The sequence below is a fragment of the Brachionichthys hirsutus genome, chromosome 5 (genome assembly GCF_040956055.1).
Source record: "Brachionichthys hirsutus isolate HB-005 chromosome 5, CSIRO-AGI_Bhir_v1, whole genome shotgun sequence".
NCBI lineage: Eukaryota > Metazoa > Chordata > Actinopteri > Lophiiformes > Brachionichthyidae > Brachionichthys > Brachionichthys hirsutus.
The window spans coordinates 15,438,481-15,458,381 of record NC_090901.1 but is presented as its reverse complement, the minus strand read 5'-3'; the positions used below and the strand labels follow the sequence as shown (position 1 = coordinate 15,458,381).

The window sequence follows — 19,901 nt, the reverse complement described above, 5'->3', positions numbered from 1 at the left end:
CGCTCTGTCGGCTGACCCCCCCAAAACCGGCGAGATTTGGAAGCGGATGTCGGATGGCATGAAGTCGGCCAACGTCTGTAATTTGTTTGAAAAGCAGATCGACCCCGATCTAAAATGGTCAGATCTGCACTCCTACTTCCCACCAGGACGTCTTGAAGGACCAATAAACCGGCTGAAACACCAAGCGTGTGGCGTGTAGCACGCTGCGTGTGGCGTGCGGCGTGCGGCGTGCGGCACGCTGCGTGCGGCGTGCGGCGTGTGGCGTGTGGCGTGCCGCACGCTGCGTGTTTGCCTCCCAGAAAGTACCTGCAAAGCCAACAGATTGATGCGTGTGATGGTGTTCAGAGAGCCGTTTAATGCACTGAGGGTCCGGGTACTGAAGGCCAGGGTCCGTGTACTGGAGTCCCGGGTACCGGAGGCCCGGGTCCGTGTACTGGAGTCCCGGGTACCGGAGGCCCGGGTCTGTGTACTGGAGTCCCGGGTACCGGAGGCCCGGGACTGTGTACTGAAGGTCCGGGTACCGAAGTCCGTAGAACAAGGTTTCAGGAAGTACTGGTTCCGGTTTTTTAACCCTCGACACGCAGGGATTCTTGGCCACAACTTGCTGATTTGATGCTCGTCTGAGTTTTGTAATTTGTATTTACCACTCTGTTCCTCTCAATAAAGGGTATCGGTTCAAAACCCGACCAGCTGTTAAAAAGAATTGATTGATTTAGGATTTTATTTCTCTTCCAATGTATCCAATGTATCATAACAAGTCTTTTGTTTATACTGATTTTCCCCCCCCGATTAGACGGAATAATTTTTTGTCTGCTTTGCACATGGTTTTATGTATGTGGAAAAAAGTAAATAAATGCAGCCACCCCCAGAAAGAACCCCCCCCCCCCCCCCTATTTGCTTTCTGAACATTTACTATTTCTTATCTGAAAGACATGAGATTTACTTTAAAGACATGAGATTTACTTTCTCGCTTTAAGTTCTTTGCTATTTAATGGTTACACTTTGATGTCCAAAGTTAGCCCAGTTTCAGGAAGTTGATGAAATCTCTGCCTTTGAAAGCCCGGAGAACTTCATTTTAATCCCATAACATGAACTCAGGTTGGTGAGGACGGGAGCCGATCACACAGCACAAAGACAACCGTTCATCGTAGAGTCGGTGTTCAATAAACCATTTCAATGGAGGGCAGCTGCAGGGGGGCAATATGCTAATGAGATATGCAAATGAGGCCAAAGAGGAGAATGAATAAGACCGAAACATTTCTGGCTAAATTCCATGTGTGCTTCATGCTGTGTCACACCAAGTAGTAATAAAAAAAAAAAGAAGGTAAGGTGACTTAACAGGTACCCGAAGGTAGATTTGGCTTACAGCAGTTACACTCTGCTGCTGGTCGCAGCGTGCGCACGCGCCCGGGGAATGCAGGTGAAGTGTCTTGCCTAAGGACGCAACGACAGCGTACACGTGCGCCCGAGCCAGGAATCAAACCGCCAACCTCTCAATCATGGGACGACCCTCCCAACCACTGCGCCACCATCGCCCCGTATTGCTAAGTATTAACAGTACAGGTAGTAGTAGTACTTTTAGATGATATTCACAGCATGAAGGTAGAAAAGCCATTAAAATGGAGTCGAGCAGCCGCACAAAGATGTAATATAAATGTGCGTCATTTTGGAGATATCTCCTCAACGCTAAACTCCTCCATTCCCTCTCCTCCTCCTCCTCCTCCATCCTCAATCTGGGGCCCATGACCCACCTTCTTCCTGGACATTTTGCTAGCCTAAAATGGCTCAGGGTAGAAGACAGGGTTAAACAACTCAAAATGGGATTGGCATTTAAAATAGTCAATGCAGCTCTGCCCTCAGTCCCCTCAATCCCTGCATACCTGAATAAACACCTCCACAGATTTAGTGACACCCACAGCCACAACACTAGAGGGAGCTCAAACAACAACCTGATTACCCCCTCCTACAGGACTAACATGGGTAAATCATCTTTTTACAATGCTGCCCCCTAATGGTGGAACTGTTTGACTCCTGCCCTCAAAACATGCACCTCTTTGGCCTCCTTCAAAACGGCCCTAAAAATACACCTTTCAGGGGGACAGAAATGGAGATAGTCATCACGACTCTCTCCGGATCAACCCCCCCCCCCCCCTTTTTTTGTCCACCTACGTTGCACATATTAATTGCTTTAGTAATTTATTGTAATTTATGTAATCTATTGTCATTCATTGTCATTTTGCATCAGTGGTGTAATTTATTTTAGATTAATTGTTAGTTTGCATCGGCGGTGTAAAATCATTTTATTTTTGTTTTTCTAATGTTACGTTGCATCAATTGAGTTATTGAATATTGGTTTTATTTGTATTTGTATTGTTAAATTTGTATTGTTAAATGTCGATGATTTATGTACGAAGGACTTTCAACGGAAACAAGACCGCAAGGGCTTTTTAGAAATGCTCCTCTTAGACAGGATGTTAGACTGTACTTGTACTGTAATACATACTACTGTGTGACTGTACTTGTACTGTAATACATGCTACTGTGTGACTGTACTTGTACTGTAATACATGCTACTGTGTGACTGTACTTGTACTGTAATACATGCTACTGTGTGATTGTACTTGTACTGTAACATTCTATCTAATAAATATATTCATTCATATTCTCCGCCTCCTCCTCTTCCTCCTCTTCCTCCTCTTCCTCCTCTCCGACCCACAGTAACCCAGCAGCTTCCCGTGCTGAACTAGCACCGCCCGCTCTAACCGTGAGGCTGCGTTAACCAATCGTACATGTGGGTAAACTTCACCCAGCCAATCAGAGACCGAGTAGGGCGGTTCCCGACGTCCCTGTCATGATGACGTATATTGTAAGCGCCGCTGTGAGGCGTTTTGTGCGTGGCGTGCGGGTTTCGTTGGGAATGTGTTGTTTTTAACGTAAAGAGGTTTTTATATAAGTAGTTTATCCGGTAACGGGGGAAATGGCTGCAGCGACACTTTCAGCCATAAATGTTCTCACGAAGCCGCTACACGGTGAGTTTATAAAATTCATTATTTTACCAAATACAATAACAAAAAAACGAAAGTGTGGAAAGGAGGTTTATTCGGACTCCTATCAGCAAGAGAAGAAACTAAAGCACCATCATCATCATCATCATCATCAGCATCATCATCATCATCGCTACCAAACCGTCTCAACAGAAACTGCTTCCGTTACGCTGTATTTAAACAGTGAATAAATGCTGCGGCTGTATTAATGAGACTGGACCCCGACCCGGACCCTGACCCCGACCCCGACCCTGACCCCGACCCCGACCCGGACCCTGACCCCGACCCGACCCGTTCCCCGTGTCGCTCTCTGCAGGGTCGCTGCTCCAGGATGCTCGGGCCTCACAGCGAGACGCTTTGTCGGCGGCGCTGCGGTCCAACCGGGCCTCCCTGCTGGAGCAGCTTCAGAGTGAGCCCCGCCTCCAGGAGGCGAGGAGGCTGCGGGACCAGACGCTGTCGGAGGCGGACTGGTTCTCCAGCGACGCCGAAGATGCTGCGTGGAGCTTCGTCCAAGAGTGTCTCCTCCTCCTCCTCGCCTTGGCGCGACAGCTTTCTGTTGAGCTTGAACGTTTTCAGCGAAGCACGGCACCGCCCGCACGTCGGCGCCACACCGCTGACGTTGCGCCACCCTTGCCTCCTGATGTCCTCAGCTTCGCCCAGCAGAAGACGGTCGGGGCTGCTCTTCAGTTTGTGGTCTCTCTGGGCCTTTGCCCCTACCTGGCTGCAGGAGTCGGGGTGCCGCTCTCCCAGAGGTCGGCGTTTGGGTGCTTGGTGGGAAACCTCGTCTGTGGCGAGGGCGCGCCGGCAGAGGGGCGTCGCCTCCTCACCACCACCAACGTCCTGCTGAATGTGGCGGAGGTGGAATGTCTCGCCACGCTGGTGTTCACGCAGCACCTGGGCGACGTGATGGCAGCGCTGTGCCAGCTTCAGGCCGAGAGGAGGGGCGCGCAGAGCGAGGTAACGCATCTGGACAGATGTGCGAGGGACCGGTCCAGCCCGGCGTTAGCCGGCGCTGCACGCTAAGGGACCGGTCCAGCCCGGCGTTAGCCGGCGCTGCGCGCTAACGGACCGGTCCAGCCCGGCGTTAGCCGGCGCTGCGCGCTGAGGGACCGGTCCAGCCCGGCGTTAGCCGGCGCTGCGCGCTGAGGGACCAGTCCAGCCCGGCGTTAGCCGGCGCTGCGCGCTAACGGACCGGTCCAGCCCGGCGTCAGCGGCGCTGCGCGCTAAGGGACCGGTCCAGCCCGGCGTTAGCCGGCGCTGCGCGCTAAGGGAACGGTCCAGCCCGGCGTTAGCCGGCGCTGCGCGCTAAGGGACCGGTCCAGCCCGGCGTTAGCCGGCGCTGCGCGCTAACGGACCGGTCCAGCCCGGCGTTAGCCGGCGCTGCGCGCTAAGGACCGGCCCGGCCCGGCGTTAGCCGGCGCTGCGCGCTAACGGACGGTAGCCGACCGGAAGACGCTCCTCGTTTCTGTTCTTCTTTCTCCAGGTGCAGATCACGGCTGAGGAGCGTCAACGTTACACGGAGGCCCTTCAGGGCCTTCTGGGAAAGGTGTACCAGCCAATCGTTATCAAGGAGCTGCTCATCCTGCAAGGCGGTGCTGAGGTGGGCATGAGTTCCAAGCCCAAAAAGTAATGATTCCTCTAAACCAGAATCACCGTAGAATCAGAGACGTTTGATGGATTCAGGATCAGGCTGTGGGCTAGAAACCCGGCGACCGTGTTGCATCATGGTCTCTGACCTCGCGCGTGTGTGTGTGTGTGCGCGTGTGCGTGTGTGTGTGTGTGTGCGTGCGTGTCTCCCACACTCCAGCCTGGCGCAGCGGGAAGTTCTCGGGGATCAGCTCCGGCCTGGCTGAGGCGCCTCTGTGGTCGGCTGCTGTCCGATCGCTTGATGCAACCTAACGGCGTCCGCGCTGTGGTCAGAGCTATCCTGGGCGGCGGCGCAGGTGAGTGGGAGGGGCCAGGATGCAGAGAGCTCATCCGATCACCTGAACGCAGTTCAATCAGCATTTCTCCATCTTGAACGACTCAAACGGTGGTTTTTAAAACTGCTTTTGACGAATAAATGTCTTTCAGTTCTACGAACGTCTTAAAGGCCTGACTGCTTATTTTCCTGTTACTTTGTTGTAGTATAATTATGTGTATTAATGCAGTAATCCGACGGTTAAAGGTGACACAGCTGGAAGAGGAAGCGCTGCTTTGGGCTTCGTGAGCCAAACGATTGCAGCGAACCAGAAACTGTCGACTCTAATCAATAGTTATTCATCAGTAAACAAATGTTACAATATCAAGTACAACAAATGAGGAGTGAAGGTGGACAGGTGTCCCGCTCTGTGTCCCGCTCTGTGTCCCGCTCTGTGCCCCGCTCTGTGTCCCGCTCTGTGCCCCGCCCTGTGTCCCGCCCTGTGTCCTGCTCTGTGTCCCGCTCTGTGCCCCGCTCTGTGTCCCGCCTGTGTCCCGCCCTGTGTCCCGCTCTGTGTCCCGCCCTGTGTCCCGCCCTGTGTCCCGCCTGTGTCCCGCTCTGTGTCCCGCTCTGTGTCCCGCTCTGTGTCCCGCCCTGTGCCCCGCCCTGTGTCCCGCCCTGTGTCCCGCTCTGTGTCCCGGTCCCGATCTGTGCCCCGCTCTGTGTCCCGCTCTGTGCCCCGCCCTGTGTCCCGCCCTGTGTCCCGCTCTGTGTCCCGATCTGTGCCCCGCTCTGTGTCCCGCCCTGTGTCCCGCTCTGTGTCCCGATCTGTGCCCCGCTCTGTGCCCCGCCCTGTGTCCCGCCCTGTGTCCCGCCCTGTGTCCCGCTCTGTGTCCCGCCCTGTGTCCCGCCCTGTGTCCCGCTCTGTGTCCCGATCTGTGCCCCGCTCTGTGCCCCGCCCTGTGTCCCGCCCTGTGTCCCGCTCTGTGTCCCGATCTGTGCCCCGCCCTGTGTCCCGCCCTGTGTCCCGCCCTGTGTTCCGCCCTGTGTCCCGCTCTGTGTCCCGCCCTGTGCCCCGCCCTGTGTCCCGCCCTGTGCCCCGCTCTGTGTCCCGCTCTGTGTCCCGCCCTGTGCCCCGCCCTGTGTCCCGCTCTGTGTCCCGCTCTGTGTCCCGCTCTGTGTCCTGCTCTGTGTCCCGCTCTGTGTCCTGTGACGGATGTGTCCCGCTCTGTCCCATCTGAACGGTGGTTTAACGAGCAGATCCAAAGATATCGCTCTGGACACGCCCAAAACGGGAACGGGGGAAGTGAAGTTCTTCAGCTGAGACTTCCTGAATGTCCTCCGCCTTTACGGAGACATCCAGATGATGCAGGAATCCGAGGACTCTTCGGACCCTTCCAGATGAGCTCTGATGTCACCGACATAAAACAAAACTGTGATCGAGATGACGCCACGTCAACGTGCTCCATAAATATCTGAACGAGAACTCACTCAAAGAGCACGGACCTCCCCCAAGCAGCTCGCCCCCCCCTCCTAACTGGATCTACACAGAAACGCGAGTTTACCCCCACCGTTAGAACGATAGCGATAACATCTGCAGTCCTGATCCGATCCGGATGAAAGTCGGCGGTGAGATGGAGACCGCTCACCGACTCGATCGTCTCAAATTCCATAAACATCGGTCAATAATCCGCCGTAAACAATAATCCACGAACAGCAGTGGGAGTGAACGTTTCACGGTGATCCAGAATCCAGGATTATCACCAACACGGAATAATCTGTGTCCAACACTTCCTGAAACGTCCGTCCCGATGTGTCCTGAACGTTTTAAGTGATCCTGCTAACGGATGGACGGACAGAGACGCTGGCGTGAACGAGCGTCACCTCCTCGGCAGGAAAGACGAAACTGAACGGAACGTGTGTGTGTGTGCGTGTTGTGTGTGTGTGTGTTCACGCCTGTCTCTAATGCTCCAGGAGATGAGTCAGACTGGAGGAAGTGTGATGGCGTGGCCAAGATTCTGGTGACCTGTCCTCAGCAGTCGTCCTCAGCAGAAAGCTATTACAGAGAAGTCTGTCCTCAGGTGGGCTCAGCACACGCACGCACGCACACACGCACACACGCACACACACGCACAAACACACGCACACACACGCTGTGTGTTTAAATACAGAGGCACGCTGGACTGAATGCAGAAATCTGACACGCCCTTTTTTTGGACTGATCTTATGATGTCATCATTGAGAGACCGGGTTGTAGATTTTAATAAGCCGTAAGCCGTCATGATAAACATGTAAACAAAGAGTGGCCTTCATGTTCCAGTCTCCGTGTAACGACTCCAAAATATTGACTTCTTTGATGCGCCTGCAGGCGCAGCGTTCGCCGTCCTATCTGTCCTCCTCTAAAGGTCCAGGCGGTGAAATAAAAGCTCGAGGACGTCCGTTGGCTCGCGACTGTTTGCTCATTAGAAGTGTGTTTTCCAGATCCTCGACCTCCTGCACCTTGAAGACAAGCTGGCGGCCCGTCAGTTCCAGCGCGTGGCCACCAGGGCGTTGCTCTCGGTGGTGCAGGAGAGGCCGATGTTCGCCCAGCAGCATTTGCTCGCTCCGCTGCTGTCGCCTCTCCACCGCTGCACCGCTGCCTCCGGTCAGTAACAGGCATCAGCACGGCGTTCTAGATCAAAGGCATCAGCACGGCCTTCTAGATCAAAGGCATCAGCACGGCCTTCTAGATCAATCTGCATGATCAGCTCCAGCAGATCTGGATCTGTATTTGGATCTCATCAGACGCCTCCCTCTGATCTGGACGCAGCAGGCCTGAAGGAACAACTGGAATCTTAGACTTCTGAATCTTAGCTGTTCCTGGATTCCCCTCGAGTGCCTCAGAAACCAAAGGACTGAATAATAGATAATATCAGATAGCGATGAGAAAGCAGGAAGAACTCTTTGACCGATGCAGGATGATGGGTTCGCGTTTGATCTCTCTCTCTCCTGCGAGCTGCAGCTCCTCAGTCGGACACCAACGTGTGTGTGTGTGTGTGCGCGCGTGTGTGCGTGTGTGTGCGCGCGCGTGTGTGCGTGTGTTTCACAGACGCGGATCGTTCCCAAGCCGCGGTGGAGGAATGGGAGCTGACGCAGTGTGTCGAGGACGTGTACAAAGTGAGGGTGCTCGGGGGGGGGGGGGGGGGGGGGGGGGGGGGGTTGTTTTTACTGTTGTCGTCCTGTGCGTTGTGTTTGTGTTACTGCTGCAAACCGAACAGAAGCTGTGAACTGAACTGAAATAAATATTGTCTGGTCTACTTCTCTGCTGCTTGTTTGTCAGATCTGGGCGGTTGGAAACAGTCCTTCAGCTCCTCTCCTCAAATCTCTGGAACAAGTTATTCCTGTTGTCTTCACGCTGCTCTGCTTCACCATGCAGAACGTCTCCCACCTGCGGTGAGTCTCGGCTGCGTGTGTCTTATTGTCGTTGAAGGACTTTGTGATATGTCCCAGATAGCGGCGCTTTCGTGTGGATCACAGCGTGCGTGTGTGTGTGTGTGTGTGTGTGTGTGTGTGTGTGCGTGTGTGCGTGCGCTGCAGCGCCCCCTGTAAGGACATTCTCCTGTGGTACCTGAGACACAGTGAGACGTCGGACGCCGTGTCGACGCTGCTGCAGCTTTCGGGCCTGCGGGAGGACACGGCGGCGTTGGACCTCCTCTTCGTCCCGGGCAGTGAGGGAGGAGTGAGCGCGTCTTCAGAGAGGCTTGCAGGTCGCTGGTTTGTCCTCGCTGCATTGGCCACGCCTTAATCCGGTTGCCTACTTGCCCCTTTCTCTTCTCTTCCTCTCTTCACAGCGATGAAGAGGAGGCTCTGTACGAGAAGCTGGTGGGTGAGCAGCGGAGCCTCCGGTGTCTGATCCAGACGCTGGCTGAGATGAGCGACTGCGACCTGCCCGGACGTTTCTTCCTGCACCTCCTGCAGGTGAAACGTGGCTCCGCCCAGCCTCTCTACGGACGTTCCTTTCAGTCCTCACTGCAGCTGTTTTGCTTTTGCCCTTTCTGTGGACGTTCCACTATTTCCTTGCTTCTTCTGCAGGAGTTGACGAGCTTGACGACGGCAGAAGAGGATGAGACGGAAGATGAAGAAGATTTGGGCGTGTCGGCCATGACGCTTCTAGAGGTAGAGCAGCAGCTGGTGGGGAGGGCTGCCAGACGGGGCCGGAGACTCGCTCTGCTTCAGGTGGTGTCCGTGATGGTGGAGTCTCTACATCACACTGTGCTGCTCAGAAACAGTACGCAGGTGAGGTGGAGGTGTGGCCGATGGGAAGCTGTTAGAGTCAATTTTCAATGTAATGTAACTGTTAGGTGTAGAACAGTCCCATCTGGTGGGCAGCGATGTTTGCCCCCCCCTGAAGGTATTGTGATGCCACTGGGTCAAGAGGTGGAGCTACGAAGGTGATAAATAAACAGTTCCGGAAAGCGGAACAGAGTTGGTTTGGAGTAGCGCGCCAGACCACCCGGTCTTGGCTGCGCCAGAGAAAAAGGATCCCTGTGAATGAATGAATGAATATATTTATTAGATAGAATGTTAGAGTACAAGTACGGTCACACAGTAGCATGTATTACAGTACAGTACGAATCCAATATCACGTGAATCCACGGTCCGGAACTTGCGGCAGGAGCGCGGACGCACGCGGTTTTTGCGCAGGCATGGCGATGGTGAGTCGGCAACGCAGCGGGTCCTCGGAGAAGGCCCCGTTCACGTTTCGGTCCGACGGGAGATCCGTGTGACGGAAGAACAGCGGGAAATACGCATCGATGGACGAAGGTAAGTAGGATTTAAGATGTTTATGTGTGTGAATGAGTGAGAATGGAGGTCGCGCGCGCATCGCGTGCTTGTCGGTTACGTATACGGGTTTCGTCTTAAACGTTATCTGTGGAAGAGTAATTAGGTTATCATCGAATACCCCTTGGGTCAATAGATCCTAAAACTGGTGGCGTTTACGCTAGCCATAGAAATTGGTGGAGATTTCTTAAATCCGGGTTATCAGCGAATAAGCCCTTGATCCGTAGCGGTCATAAATCTCGGCTGTTCTTAGAGCAGGCAGGAAGCGGATTCTTCTTAATCCCCCTGCTCTAGAAACAGACAGGCAGGAAGCAGGTTATTAAAGTATAATAAGCCTTGGGCCGCGTAGAACGAGTCCTAAATCGAGCATGGCCATTGAATGTAACAACAAGTAACGTGTGTATGTATGTTTGTATGGATGCTTAAATGGTGCTTTTAAGCAGAGGAGCACATGGGGAACTGTAACATAAAATAGCATGCTATAAAAAACTAAAATAAAAATCGTGAGCAACAGGATAACTTGGATTGCAGAATGTCTCAGTGAGTTCTGCAGGCCTCGACTGGACATTCGTGCAAGGGGGGATAACTTCCCAGTTGAAGATAAACATCTAGGAAGGTAGATTGTTTGTAAATAGATTATTTCTATCAGAGAAGAAGGAAAAAGTGATGTTTTAGTAATTAAAGTACGAGAGGATGTTTAATGATGGAGGAGATTTAAGAAGGATTGAGAAGGTCGCTTGGATGGAGTGGAGAAGAACGTCGGAAGGAAGAAGCAGGAACTGGTGAGTATATGGAAAGTATTGAGAATGTGTGGAGGAACAGCTAAGTTGAGGAAAAGAAACCAGAATGTGGTAAGTGTTGGAAATGTAACGTAAGAAATATGATGTGTAAAAATTGTTCTGAGCGTTTCAGAAGAGACAAAGGAGCGGCATGGAGAAACAGCATGCAGAGACCACATGGTAGCTCCAAGATGGAGGCCAGGACAACTACAAAATGGAGGTTTAAGCAGAAAAAGTCTTTGTGAATTCCAAATTAGCATGACAGAACCATGCCTGTGCTGTGAGAGCGTAGCTAAACTCTACGGCACAGCCATTGTTATGCAAATCTTTCTGGAGACACCTTTTGTTTGAGAAAGTTTTGGAAGACAAAGAAGGTTGAAGGAGATGTAAGAAGATGAAGCTGAGGAGAAGAAAAAAGAGGAGACAAAGGAATGCTGGATGGTGAAGACAGACAAGAGACAAAGACATGCCACATGGCATCGGATGACGCTGCATGGAGACCACAGGCAGGCCACGACGCCAGGATGGTGACCAAGACAAGATCAAAGTGTTTGCACAGAATTAAAAATAAATAAAAATAAAATATCTAATGCCTTTTAACAAAACCCCAGATCAGCATAGTGGAGGTAAAATCACAAAATGGTGGGTTCAAGGAGGACGACTGACTGAATGCCTGTCTTTTTATGGCTGAGTGGAAATGAGAAGGGCCCTCTCAAGTCTGCTCAGTCTTGGGACAGGTTTGAAGCTACTCGTCCCCCACCATTTGCTTAGCTAAACACAGGAATGGGGATGTACCAGATCACCCCCCCAACTTTTATGACTCTGTGGAATGCGAGCCACAGGGAGTCATCAAGAACAGACAGTTTAATTAGAAACTAAGGTAATCTCAGGATCTAAATAAAATCTAAAATAATGGATGCTGATTCAACGGTGAACAGGTAATTGCACAAACACACGCACACATCTAAAGAGACTTTTGACTACGGTACAAGACAGATAAAGAGGTTAAAGAATGACTTCAGACTGAAGGAAGATGAGACGACTAGAGACAGACTTGAATCAATTCAGATGTGAATTGGGAACTTGACATTTGTGAATATAACATGTAAATTTAATGCTTTTTCTACCATAGCAGGAGGGATCCCGGACTGGACTGGGAGCAGATAATCTCTCAGTCAACATATGGGTTCTCAATAGTGAAACGTGAAATGAAGGAAGGAAGAGGTTCAAAGATTTTATCGTGTGTCAATAAAGAAATGTGTTTTGTTCTGAGTTGCGAATGCAGATAGCAGCTCCAGGAACACCAGGAGAGACTGCTAAGCTGTGATGCAGAAACGACAGCCGACGGAAGCGCTGTACGGTCGAAGGAACATCTCAGACAACAGCAGAGGAGATGCCTGACGGACTGGAGGCGATGAACCTTCCAGCCGACACATGGCGCCCTCAACAGGAGCATCTCAGACAAGCATAGGGAGGGCGAATCTACAGAGCGTGTTTGGTGTTGTCTTCATGGAAACCATCAGGAAGCAGCAGACGGTCCGGACCGAGGAAGGGAGGACCACTCAGGGTCATGCTGACGACACCAACGAGACGTGAACATCCAGAGTTCTTCCTGAATCCATCCGTTGCACTGCAGGAGGAAACGTCTCTTGCCAAACTGATCCAGAGATGCAGACAGGAAGTCTGATCAGAGAGAGGTGGACAAGAACACTGACAGTGAAGCTGAATCACTTTCAAGAAGATTTGCTGATGGACAAGGAACGAGAACAACCAGACTGACTTAACACCGAGAACAGTTTGCATTTCCCAAAGTGTAATCTGTTTGAATGTTTGTCTAGAGATGTGTGACTAGAAGAACGTCATAAAGTAATCTATGCAGATTAGGAGAGTTTCATAGGAATAGTTAACCAACACCTGGTATCGTTATGCTATATTAATTGCAACTGTCAGTAATTTATGATTAAGTGGAGAAGCGTACGATGCAATTAGAATCCTAAAATAGATCAAATAACACTAATGAGTAGGATGTAGATTTAAATTCATAAACTAAATTTAACTAAACCATTGCTATTTGTTGATATTCCAATAGGCATAAAATTAGTAGAAAGATAGGTTAACAATTATACTAAAATAGAAGTAATAAGTCTACAGCAATGTAAAAGTGTACAAGCATATGCCTTTTGATGTTAACAGAGTAAGTAAAAGTAGCTAAATTATAGTGACAAGTTGAGTTAATAAGACAGTAAAAGATTGTTAGGATTATCCATCCATAACATAATATAGACATTGTAATAATTTAATTTAGAGTTCAGAATGTTCCAGATGTGTTAAAACTTTGGAGCAATAAAGATAAAATAATCATGTCACTGTTTTCAAATTTCAGTGTAGAGAAGATAATGCTGGTAAAATATTAAAGTAATTCAAACTAGGAGAAACATCGGTAAAGCTCTAACGTAGGATTTGTGAATAAAGGGTTTGAGATGGTAACATTTGGATTGTGGAAATGAATGTTGTTTGTTTTTGTACTGATTGGATTTTATGTTTTTTCATGTTTGTTTTCCTTGTTGACGATGAATGAGATGTTTGACATTGTATTAGGAGGATTGTTAAAATGCCTGGATTGGGGGTCTGTAAGATGATCGCAGCTGCCGGCTGGATCTGGAAGGAATTTTCCCGTCTGAAAGAAGTTTGAATTTGAAGGAGAATTATGCAAAATACGGGTTTTTCGCCTTCCTCCCTGATTCAGGTCAGATCTTGAATGTAAGAACTCAGATCATGAATGTAATAGCTCAGGTATTGATTTTGATTGTATTGATTTTGTTCTGTGATTGTTTTCTGATAGTTTAGTTCAAGCATGTTTAGTTAACACTGAATGTTTTGTAGAAACCAGAAGAATGTTACAGTTTTACAATGAAAATACAGGAGGGACTGTTAGAGTCAATTTTCAATGTAATGTAACTGTTAGGTGTAGAACAGTCCCATCTGGTGGGCAGCGATGTTTGCCCCCCCCTAAAGGTATTGTGATGTCACTGGGTCAAGAGGTGGAGCTACGAAGGTGATAAATAAACAGTTCCGGAAAGCGGAACAGAGTTGGTTTGGAGTAGCGTGCCAGACCACCCGGTCTTGGCTGCGACAGAGAAAAAGCATCCGTGCCTCTGCCTGATTCATTTCGATGCGTTTAAAAATTATTACAACAATGTTAGAGACTTTATCCCTAACAGAAGCCCAGGCTCAAACGTTACGGACGGATCTGGATGAAAATGTTGGGAATGATACCAGGAACAGATTAGAATCTAGCCGATTAGAATCTAGCCGATTAGAATCTAGCCGATTAGAATCTAGCCGATTAGAATCTAGCAGATTAGAATCTAGCAGATTAGAATCTAGCAGATTAGAATCTAGCCGATTAGAATCTAGCAGATTAGAATCTAGCCGATTAGAATCTAGCCGATTAGAATCTAGCCGATTAGAATCTAGCCGATTAGAATCTAGCAGATTAGAATCTAGCCGATTAGAATCTAGCGGATTAGAATCTAACGGATTAGAATCTAGCCGATTAGAATCTAGCCGATTAGAATCTAGCAGATTAGAATCTAGCAGATTAGAATCTAGCAGATTAGAATCTAGCCGATTAGAATCTAGCCGATTAGAATCTAGCGGATTAGAATCTAGCGGATTAGAATCTAGCAGATTAGAATCTAGCCGATTAGAATCTAGCCGATTAGAATCTAGCGGATTAGAATCTAACGGATTAGAATCTAGCAGATTAGAATCTAGCCGATTAGAATCTAGCCGATTAGAATCTAGCGGATTAGAATCTAGCCGATTAGAATCTAGCCGATTAGAATCTAGCGGATTAGAATCTAGCCGATTAGAATCTAACGGATTAGAATCTAGCCGATTAGAATCTAGCGGATTAGAATCTAGCAGATTAGAATCTAGCGGATTAGAATCTAGCCGATGAGATTTTGGTGTTGATCCTGGATTCCGGATCACTTTGACATTTTCGTTAGCATTGTAGTAAATGGAGCTTCAAAATGTGTTCCTCAACATCTCGGTTGATTGACAGATGTTTATGGAATTTGATGCAGTCATGTAGGGGGGGGGGGTCTCTATCCCAGCACCGTTTACATTTACTATTAGAGACAGAGATCTGTAACGAGCCGACTCCACATCAACGGGTCCGTTACCTCCACCCAGGAGTCCGTCTGTCTGTTAGCAGGAATACGGGAAAACTGCTGGATGGATCTTGATGAAGACAAATGTGAAGATGGGCCTCGGTCTAACTTGGATCCCATTTAATTCTGAGAGCGATCCGGATCTGCTGAACGGAGGTTCTGGTCTGAGGCTACGTCTGGATATTCTATTGTTGTCTTGCTTTGTTCATGAAGCTTCAACTTTGTTCCAGTCGTTATTCTTGTGCCTGTTTCCCAGGTGGCGGACTTCCTGTCGTCCCTGCTTCAGAGGGCCTGTGTGGGTCTGGATCGAGCCGCGCTCCCGGGCTCTGTGAGCCCAGTGGATAGTCAGATGCTGAGCCTGGCGATGAGCCTGGCGGCGGCGCTGCTGTCTGGACCGCAGGTACTCTCGGGGGAACGTCCTGCTCCCGGAGGTCTGGTTCCTCCGGAAGCGCGTCTCATTGGGTTGTCTCATTGGGACATTCAGATCCAGTCCGACTGAAGCGATTTCTCTGGACAGCTTCTTCTTCTCTCCTCTGTAAAACTCCAGACCGGCGCCGAGGACTACGCTTCCATGTCCAGGCTGCTTCCGGCGCTGGACACGCTGTCTCAAAGGCACGCCGAGGGGGTCGTCAGGGAGCTCGCCTTCAGCCTCAGGGCTGTCATTGCTACTCATGGCGCCTACCGGCCGGAGAGCGTGGCCACTGCTGCTCGGCCCTCCGGAGACGCCGTGCATCGGAAAACTCAAAACCCGGAAACGGAATCGAGCGACTTGCAGAGGAGCCCGCGTCCTGCATCAGGAACGCGCTCTGGAGGGGGGGCTTCTGCCACCACCACTAAAGCCTTCTCTGATTGGCTGTTGGAAGCGTGTGACCCTGACGTGCCAACCAGAGCGGTTGCCCTGAGGAGCTTGACCCAGATGGTTCAGAAACGAGATCCAGAAGCTGTTCAGGCTCAGGAGAAGCTCCTCACGGTGGGTGCAGCGCTCAGCAACAACGTGGCTGTCGTTTACGGGGGGACGCGAAGCCCGCCTCCTTTTTGTGTCTCTCCAGCGACCGTCTTTAGATGAGCCACGCAGCATGTCCAGTGTTCAGCCAATCATATCCATTACAGCAGGGGTCCCCAAACTCCTCCCTTCTCTGATGGGGGGCCGGGGTCAGTTTGCACAGGAACAGTGTGACGTTATTGTTTTCAGACAGCCAACAAATAACAAGAGGAAAAAGTCAGGAAATAAATAATAACACTATCAGTAAAATAAATAATAACAATATTAATAATATAAATAATAACACTATCAATAAAATAAATAATAACACTATTAATAATATAAATAATAACACTATCAATAAAATACATAACACTATTAATAATATAAATAATAACACTATTAATAATATAAATAATAACACTATCAGTAAAATAAATAATAACACTATTAATAATATAAATAATAACACTATCAATAAAATAAATGATAACACTATTAATAATATAAATAATAACACTATTAATAAAATAAATAATAACACTATTAATAATATAAATAATAACACTATTAATAAAATAAATAATAACACTATTAATAATATAAATAATAACACTATTAATAAAATAAATAATAACACTATTAATATAAATAATAACACTATTAATAATATAAATAATAACACTATCAATAAAATAAATAACACTATTAATAATATAAATAACTATTAATAATATAAATAATAACACTATCAGTAAAATAAATAACACTATTAATAATATAAATAATAACACTATCAATAAAATAAATAACACTTAATAATATAAATAATAACACTATTAATAAAATAAATAATAACACTATCAGTAAAATAAATAATAACACTATTTAATATAAATAATAACACTATTAATAAAATAAATAATAACACTATCAATAAAATAAATAATAACACTATTAATATAAATAATAACACTATCAATAAAATAAATAACACTATTAATAATATAAATAACACTATCAATAAAATAAATAATAACACTTAATAATATAAATAATAACACTATTAATAAAATAAATAATAACACTATTAATATAAATAATAACACTATCAATAAAATAAATAACACTATTAATAATATAAATAACACTATCAATAAAATAAATAATAACACTTAATAATATAAATAATAACACTATTAATAAAATAAATAACACTATTAATAATATAAATAATAACACTATTAATAATATAAATAATAACACTATCAATAAAATAAATAATAACACTATTAATAATATAAATAATAACACTATTAATAAAATAAATAATAACACTATTAATAATATAAATAATAACACTATTAATAATATAAATAATAACACTATCAGTAAAATAAATAATAACACTATTAATAATATAAATAATAACACTATCAATAAAATAAATAATAACACTATTAATAAAATAAATAATAACACTATCAGTAAAATAAATAATAACACTATTAATAATATAAATAATAACACTATTAATAAAATAAATAACACTATCAATAAAATAAATAATAACACTATTAATAATATAAATAATAACACTATTAATAATATAAATAATGACACTATCAATAAAATAAATAATAACACTATTAATAATATAAATAATAACACTATCAATAAAATAAATAATAACACTATTAATAATATAAATAATAACACTATTAATAATATAAATAATAACACTATTAATAAAGTAAATAATAACACTATTAATAATATAAATAATAACACTATTAATAAAATAAATAACACTATCAATAAAATAAATAATAACACTATTAATAATATAAATAATAACACTATTAATAATATAAATAATAACACTATCAATAAAATAAATAATAACACTATTAATAATATAAATAATAACACTATCAATAACATAAATAATAACACTATTAATAACATAAATAATAACACTATTAATAAAATAAATAATTAAATAACCCTTTCCGGGTTCGTCACAGAAACAAAGTCCATGGAACATTAACTTTCTGGTCGTACGTGATCATCATTAAAATTGTCCCAAATGAAAGGAAGAATGCTTTTCTTCAGAATATTAATATATTCTTTACTATCAATATTATTTTTAGGAAACAAAAGATTGAATTAATGACCCTCTTAAATGCACCCAATACCATTATTGATCCCCCACTGGCGACTCATGTTGTATGGAAAGGAAAATGATAATAAAACCGTAGTTTGGGGACCACTGCTTTACAGATTAAAGGTTGATCTCTCTGGAAAGGTAGCAACCCGTGTAATAGCGCTTGCCTGCACCGCGGTGAGACTGCCGCTTTGATATCGGTGTCCTAATGTTAACAGGTTGTCTGCCGTACGTCTCACAGGAATGCCTTGAGGGTGTCTCTTCTTGGCACAGATGTCCAGTTGCTCGGTTGAAGCGTGTGCGTGTGTGCGCCAGGGACGTGCGTGCGGCGGTATCGTTGCTGTCCTCCAGGACACTGGAGGACAGCATTTATAATGAATGAGGTGTCTGAAGCTCGCCCCGCAGGAAAGGTTCAAAGGGGTCTGTGTTGCACTCTCGGGACTTATTAATGAGGTTTGGGTCCCCGTGTCTCGTCGAGTATTCCCTGTCATCAGAAGCGTCCCTGCGTCCCGCTGTGTCACCGATCAAAGCAGCGTCTTCAAGGACCTCTGGTAGAATCTGGGGTAAAATAAATCACTGAGTCCCTTTGGTTCTGGAGGACAAAGTCATGGAGGAGCTGTCTCCAAAAATACTGCTGAAGTACAGCGCTGAGTATTTCTGTGGATTAATAATGTTGATTTTCCATTCCAGCTTTTCCAAGAAAACTTGGAGCATGAAGACTCGTTCGTCTACCTGTCGGCCATTCAAGGTGCGCTTGATGATGCTCTGCTGACGCCGCCCGTCTCGCTGAACCGGCGCCTTGACTGAGTGTAAACTTCCCTCAGGTCTGGCTGCGCTGGCCGATTCCTATCCGGAAAGGATTCTGGAAAGGCTCCTGAAAGACTTCCAACATGGTTCCTCCCTTCCGACGGCCAACAAGCAGACCTCCCTGGAAACCCGCCTCAAAGTCGGAGAAGTCCTGATGAGGGCCAGCAGAGCTCTGGGTGGGCAGTTTGTGACTGGGTGGGGTTGGGCTTGGGACGGGGCTCTTCTGGATGGAGATCTCGGGCGCTGGGGCCGCTCTCCCAGTTTGGGGGTTACTGCCCCCAGTGCTCCCACTACCACAGGGGTCCGTCCAGCTGCTCGACCAGCCAGCGGCTGGATGAGATGGGTCTAGAGTCATTTTTAGTTCTTTTGTCTCCATGGTAACAGTTTAAACTTGTAATAATAGAGGCGTGTCTCCTGACATTAGAAGGATTACAGCATTTATTTTCATGGTAAACCTTTTTTAAATCTTTAACCCCAGCATTTCCATTTCTGTGAAAGATATTCCGCGTCATCGACGATTGGATGAGGATCTTCTGACCGTTGCTGCTCCATCGCTGCGCTGCAGGTCATCTCAGATGTACGTCGGGACTGAACGCTTGGCCTTCTGTTTCTCTTCCAGGGGAGTTGGCTCCATATCTGGGCCGTCCTCTCGTGGGGGTGTTCCTGCGAGGAACCCGGGACCCAGACCGAAGTGTACGGGCCAGCAGTCTGTCCAACCTGGGCGAGCTTTGTCAGAGGCTGGACTACGCCCTCGGACCCCTGGCTCAAGAGGTGGGACGGCACATGCTGGCAGGAACCCGTTCTGATCCCGCTGGAGGAGTCGGCGCCGTTAAAGGCGTGTCGGTGGCGTGCGAACCGAGAGCCAGACGCCTTTCTGATTACGCCATCTGTTTAGTTCTGGTTTTGTGTGAGGCTTTGTGTGGAAAACAAGTATCAGGTTAAATAGCACCGTTATATTAAGGTGTGTGTGTGTGTGTGTGCGTGTGTGTGCGTGTGTGTGTGTGTGCGTGCGTGTGTGTGCGTGTGTGTGCGTGTGTGTGTGCAGCTGAGCTCCTGTCTAACAGCTCTGATAAAGACCGAGCAGGAAGCAGAGGTCAGGAGAGCTGCTGTCCACGTCATCACCGTCCTGATCCGAGGCCTCAGCGACAGAACGACCCAGGTACACACACACACACGCACACGCGCACACACACGCGCACACACACGCACGCACACACACATAC

At 47.0% G+C, this 19,901-nt stretch overlaps 1 protein-coding gene across 1 annotated transcript in view; it reads left to right on the top strand.

Moving 5' to 3' along the window:
• Positions 1 to 2,901: 2,901 nt before the first annotated feature.
• tango6 (transport and golgi organization 6 homolog (Drosophila)) overlaps positions 2,902 to 19,901 on the top strand; it is a 25,297-nt gene continuing 8,297 nt past the window's right edge. Inside the window, 18 exon segments of the mRNA XM_068739407.1 lie at positions 2,902 to 3,029; positions 3,361 to 4,001; positions 4,528 to 4,644; positions 4,852 to 4,987; positions 6,919 to 7,025; positions 7,426 to 7,588; positions 8,033 to 8,100; positions 8,264 to 8,376; positions 8,521 to 8,666; positions 8,669 to 8,690; positions 8,775 to 8,901; positions 9,016 to 9,219; positions 14,979 to 15,122; positions 15,270 to 15,692; positions 18,562 to 18,619; positions 18,696 to 18,854; positions 19,298 to 19,449; positions 19,724 to 19,837. Of these exon segments, the coding sequence (XP_068595508.1) occupies positions 2,978 to 3,029; positions 3,361 to 4,001; positions 4,528 to 4,644; positions 4,852 to 4,987; positions 6,919 to 7,025; positions 7,426 to 7,588; positions 8,033 to 8,100; positions 8,264 to 8,376; positions 8,521 to 8,666; positions 8,669 to 8,690; positions 8,775 to 8,901; positions 9,016 to 9,219; positions 14,979 to 15,122; positions 15,270 to 15,692; positions 18,562 to 18,619; positions 18,696 to 18,854; positions 19,298 to 19,449; positions 19,724 to 19,837 (2,946 nt within the window). The 5' untranslated portion in view covers positions 2,902 to 2,977.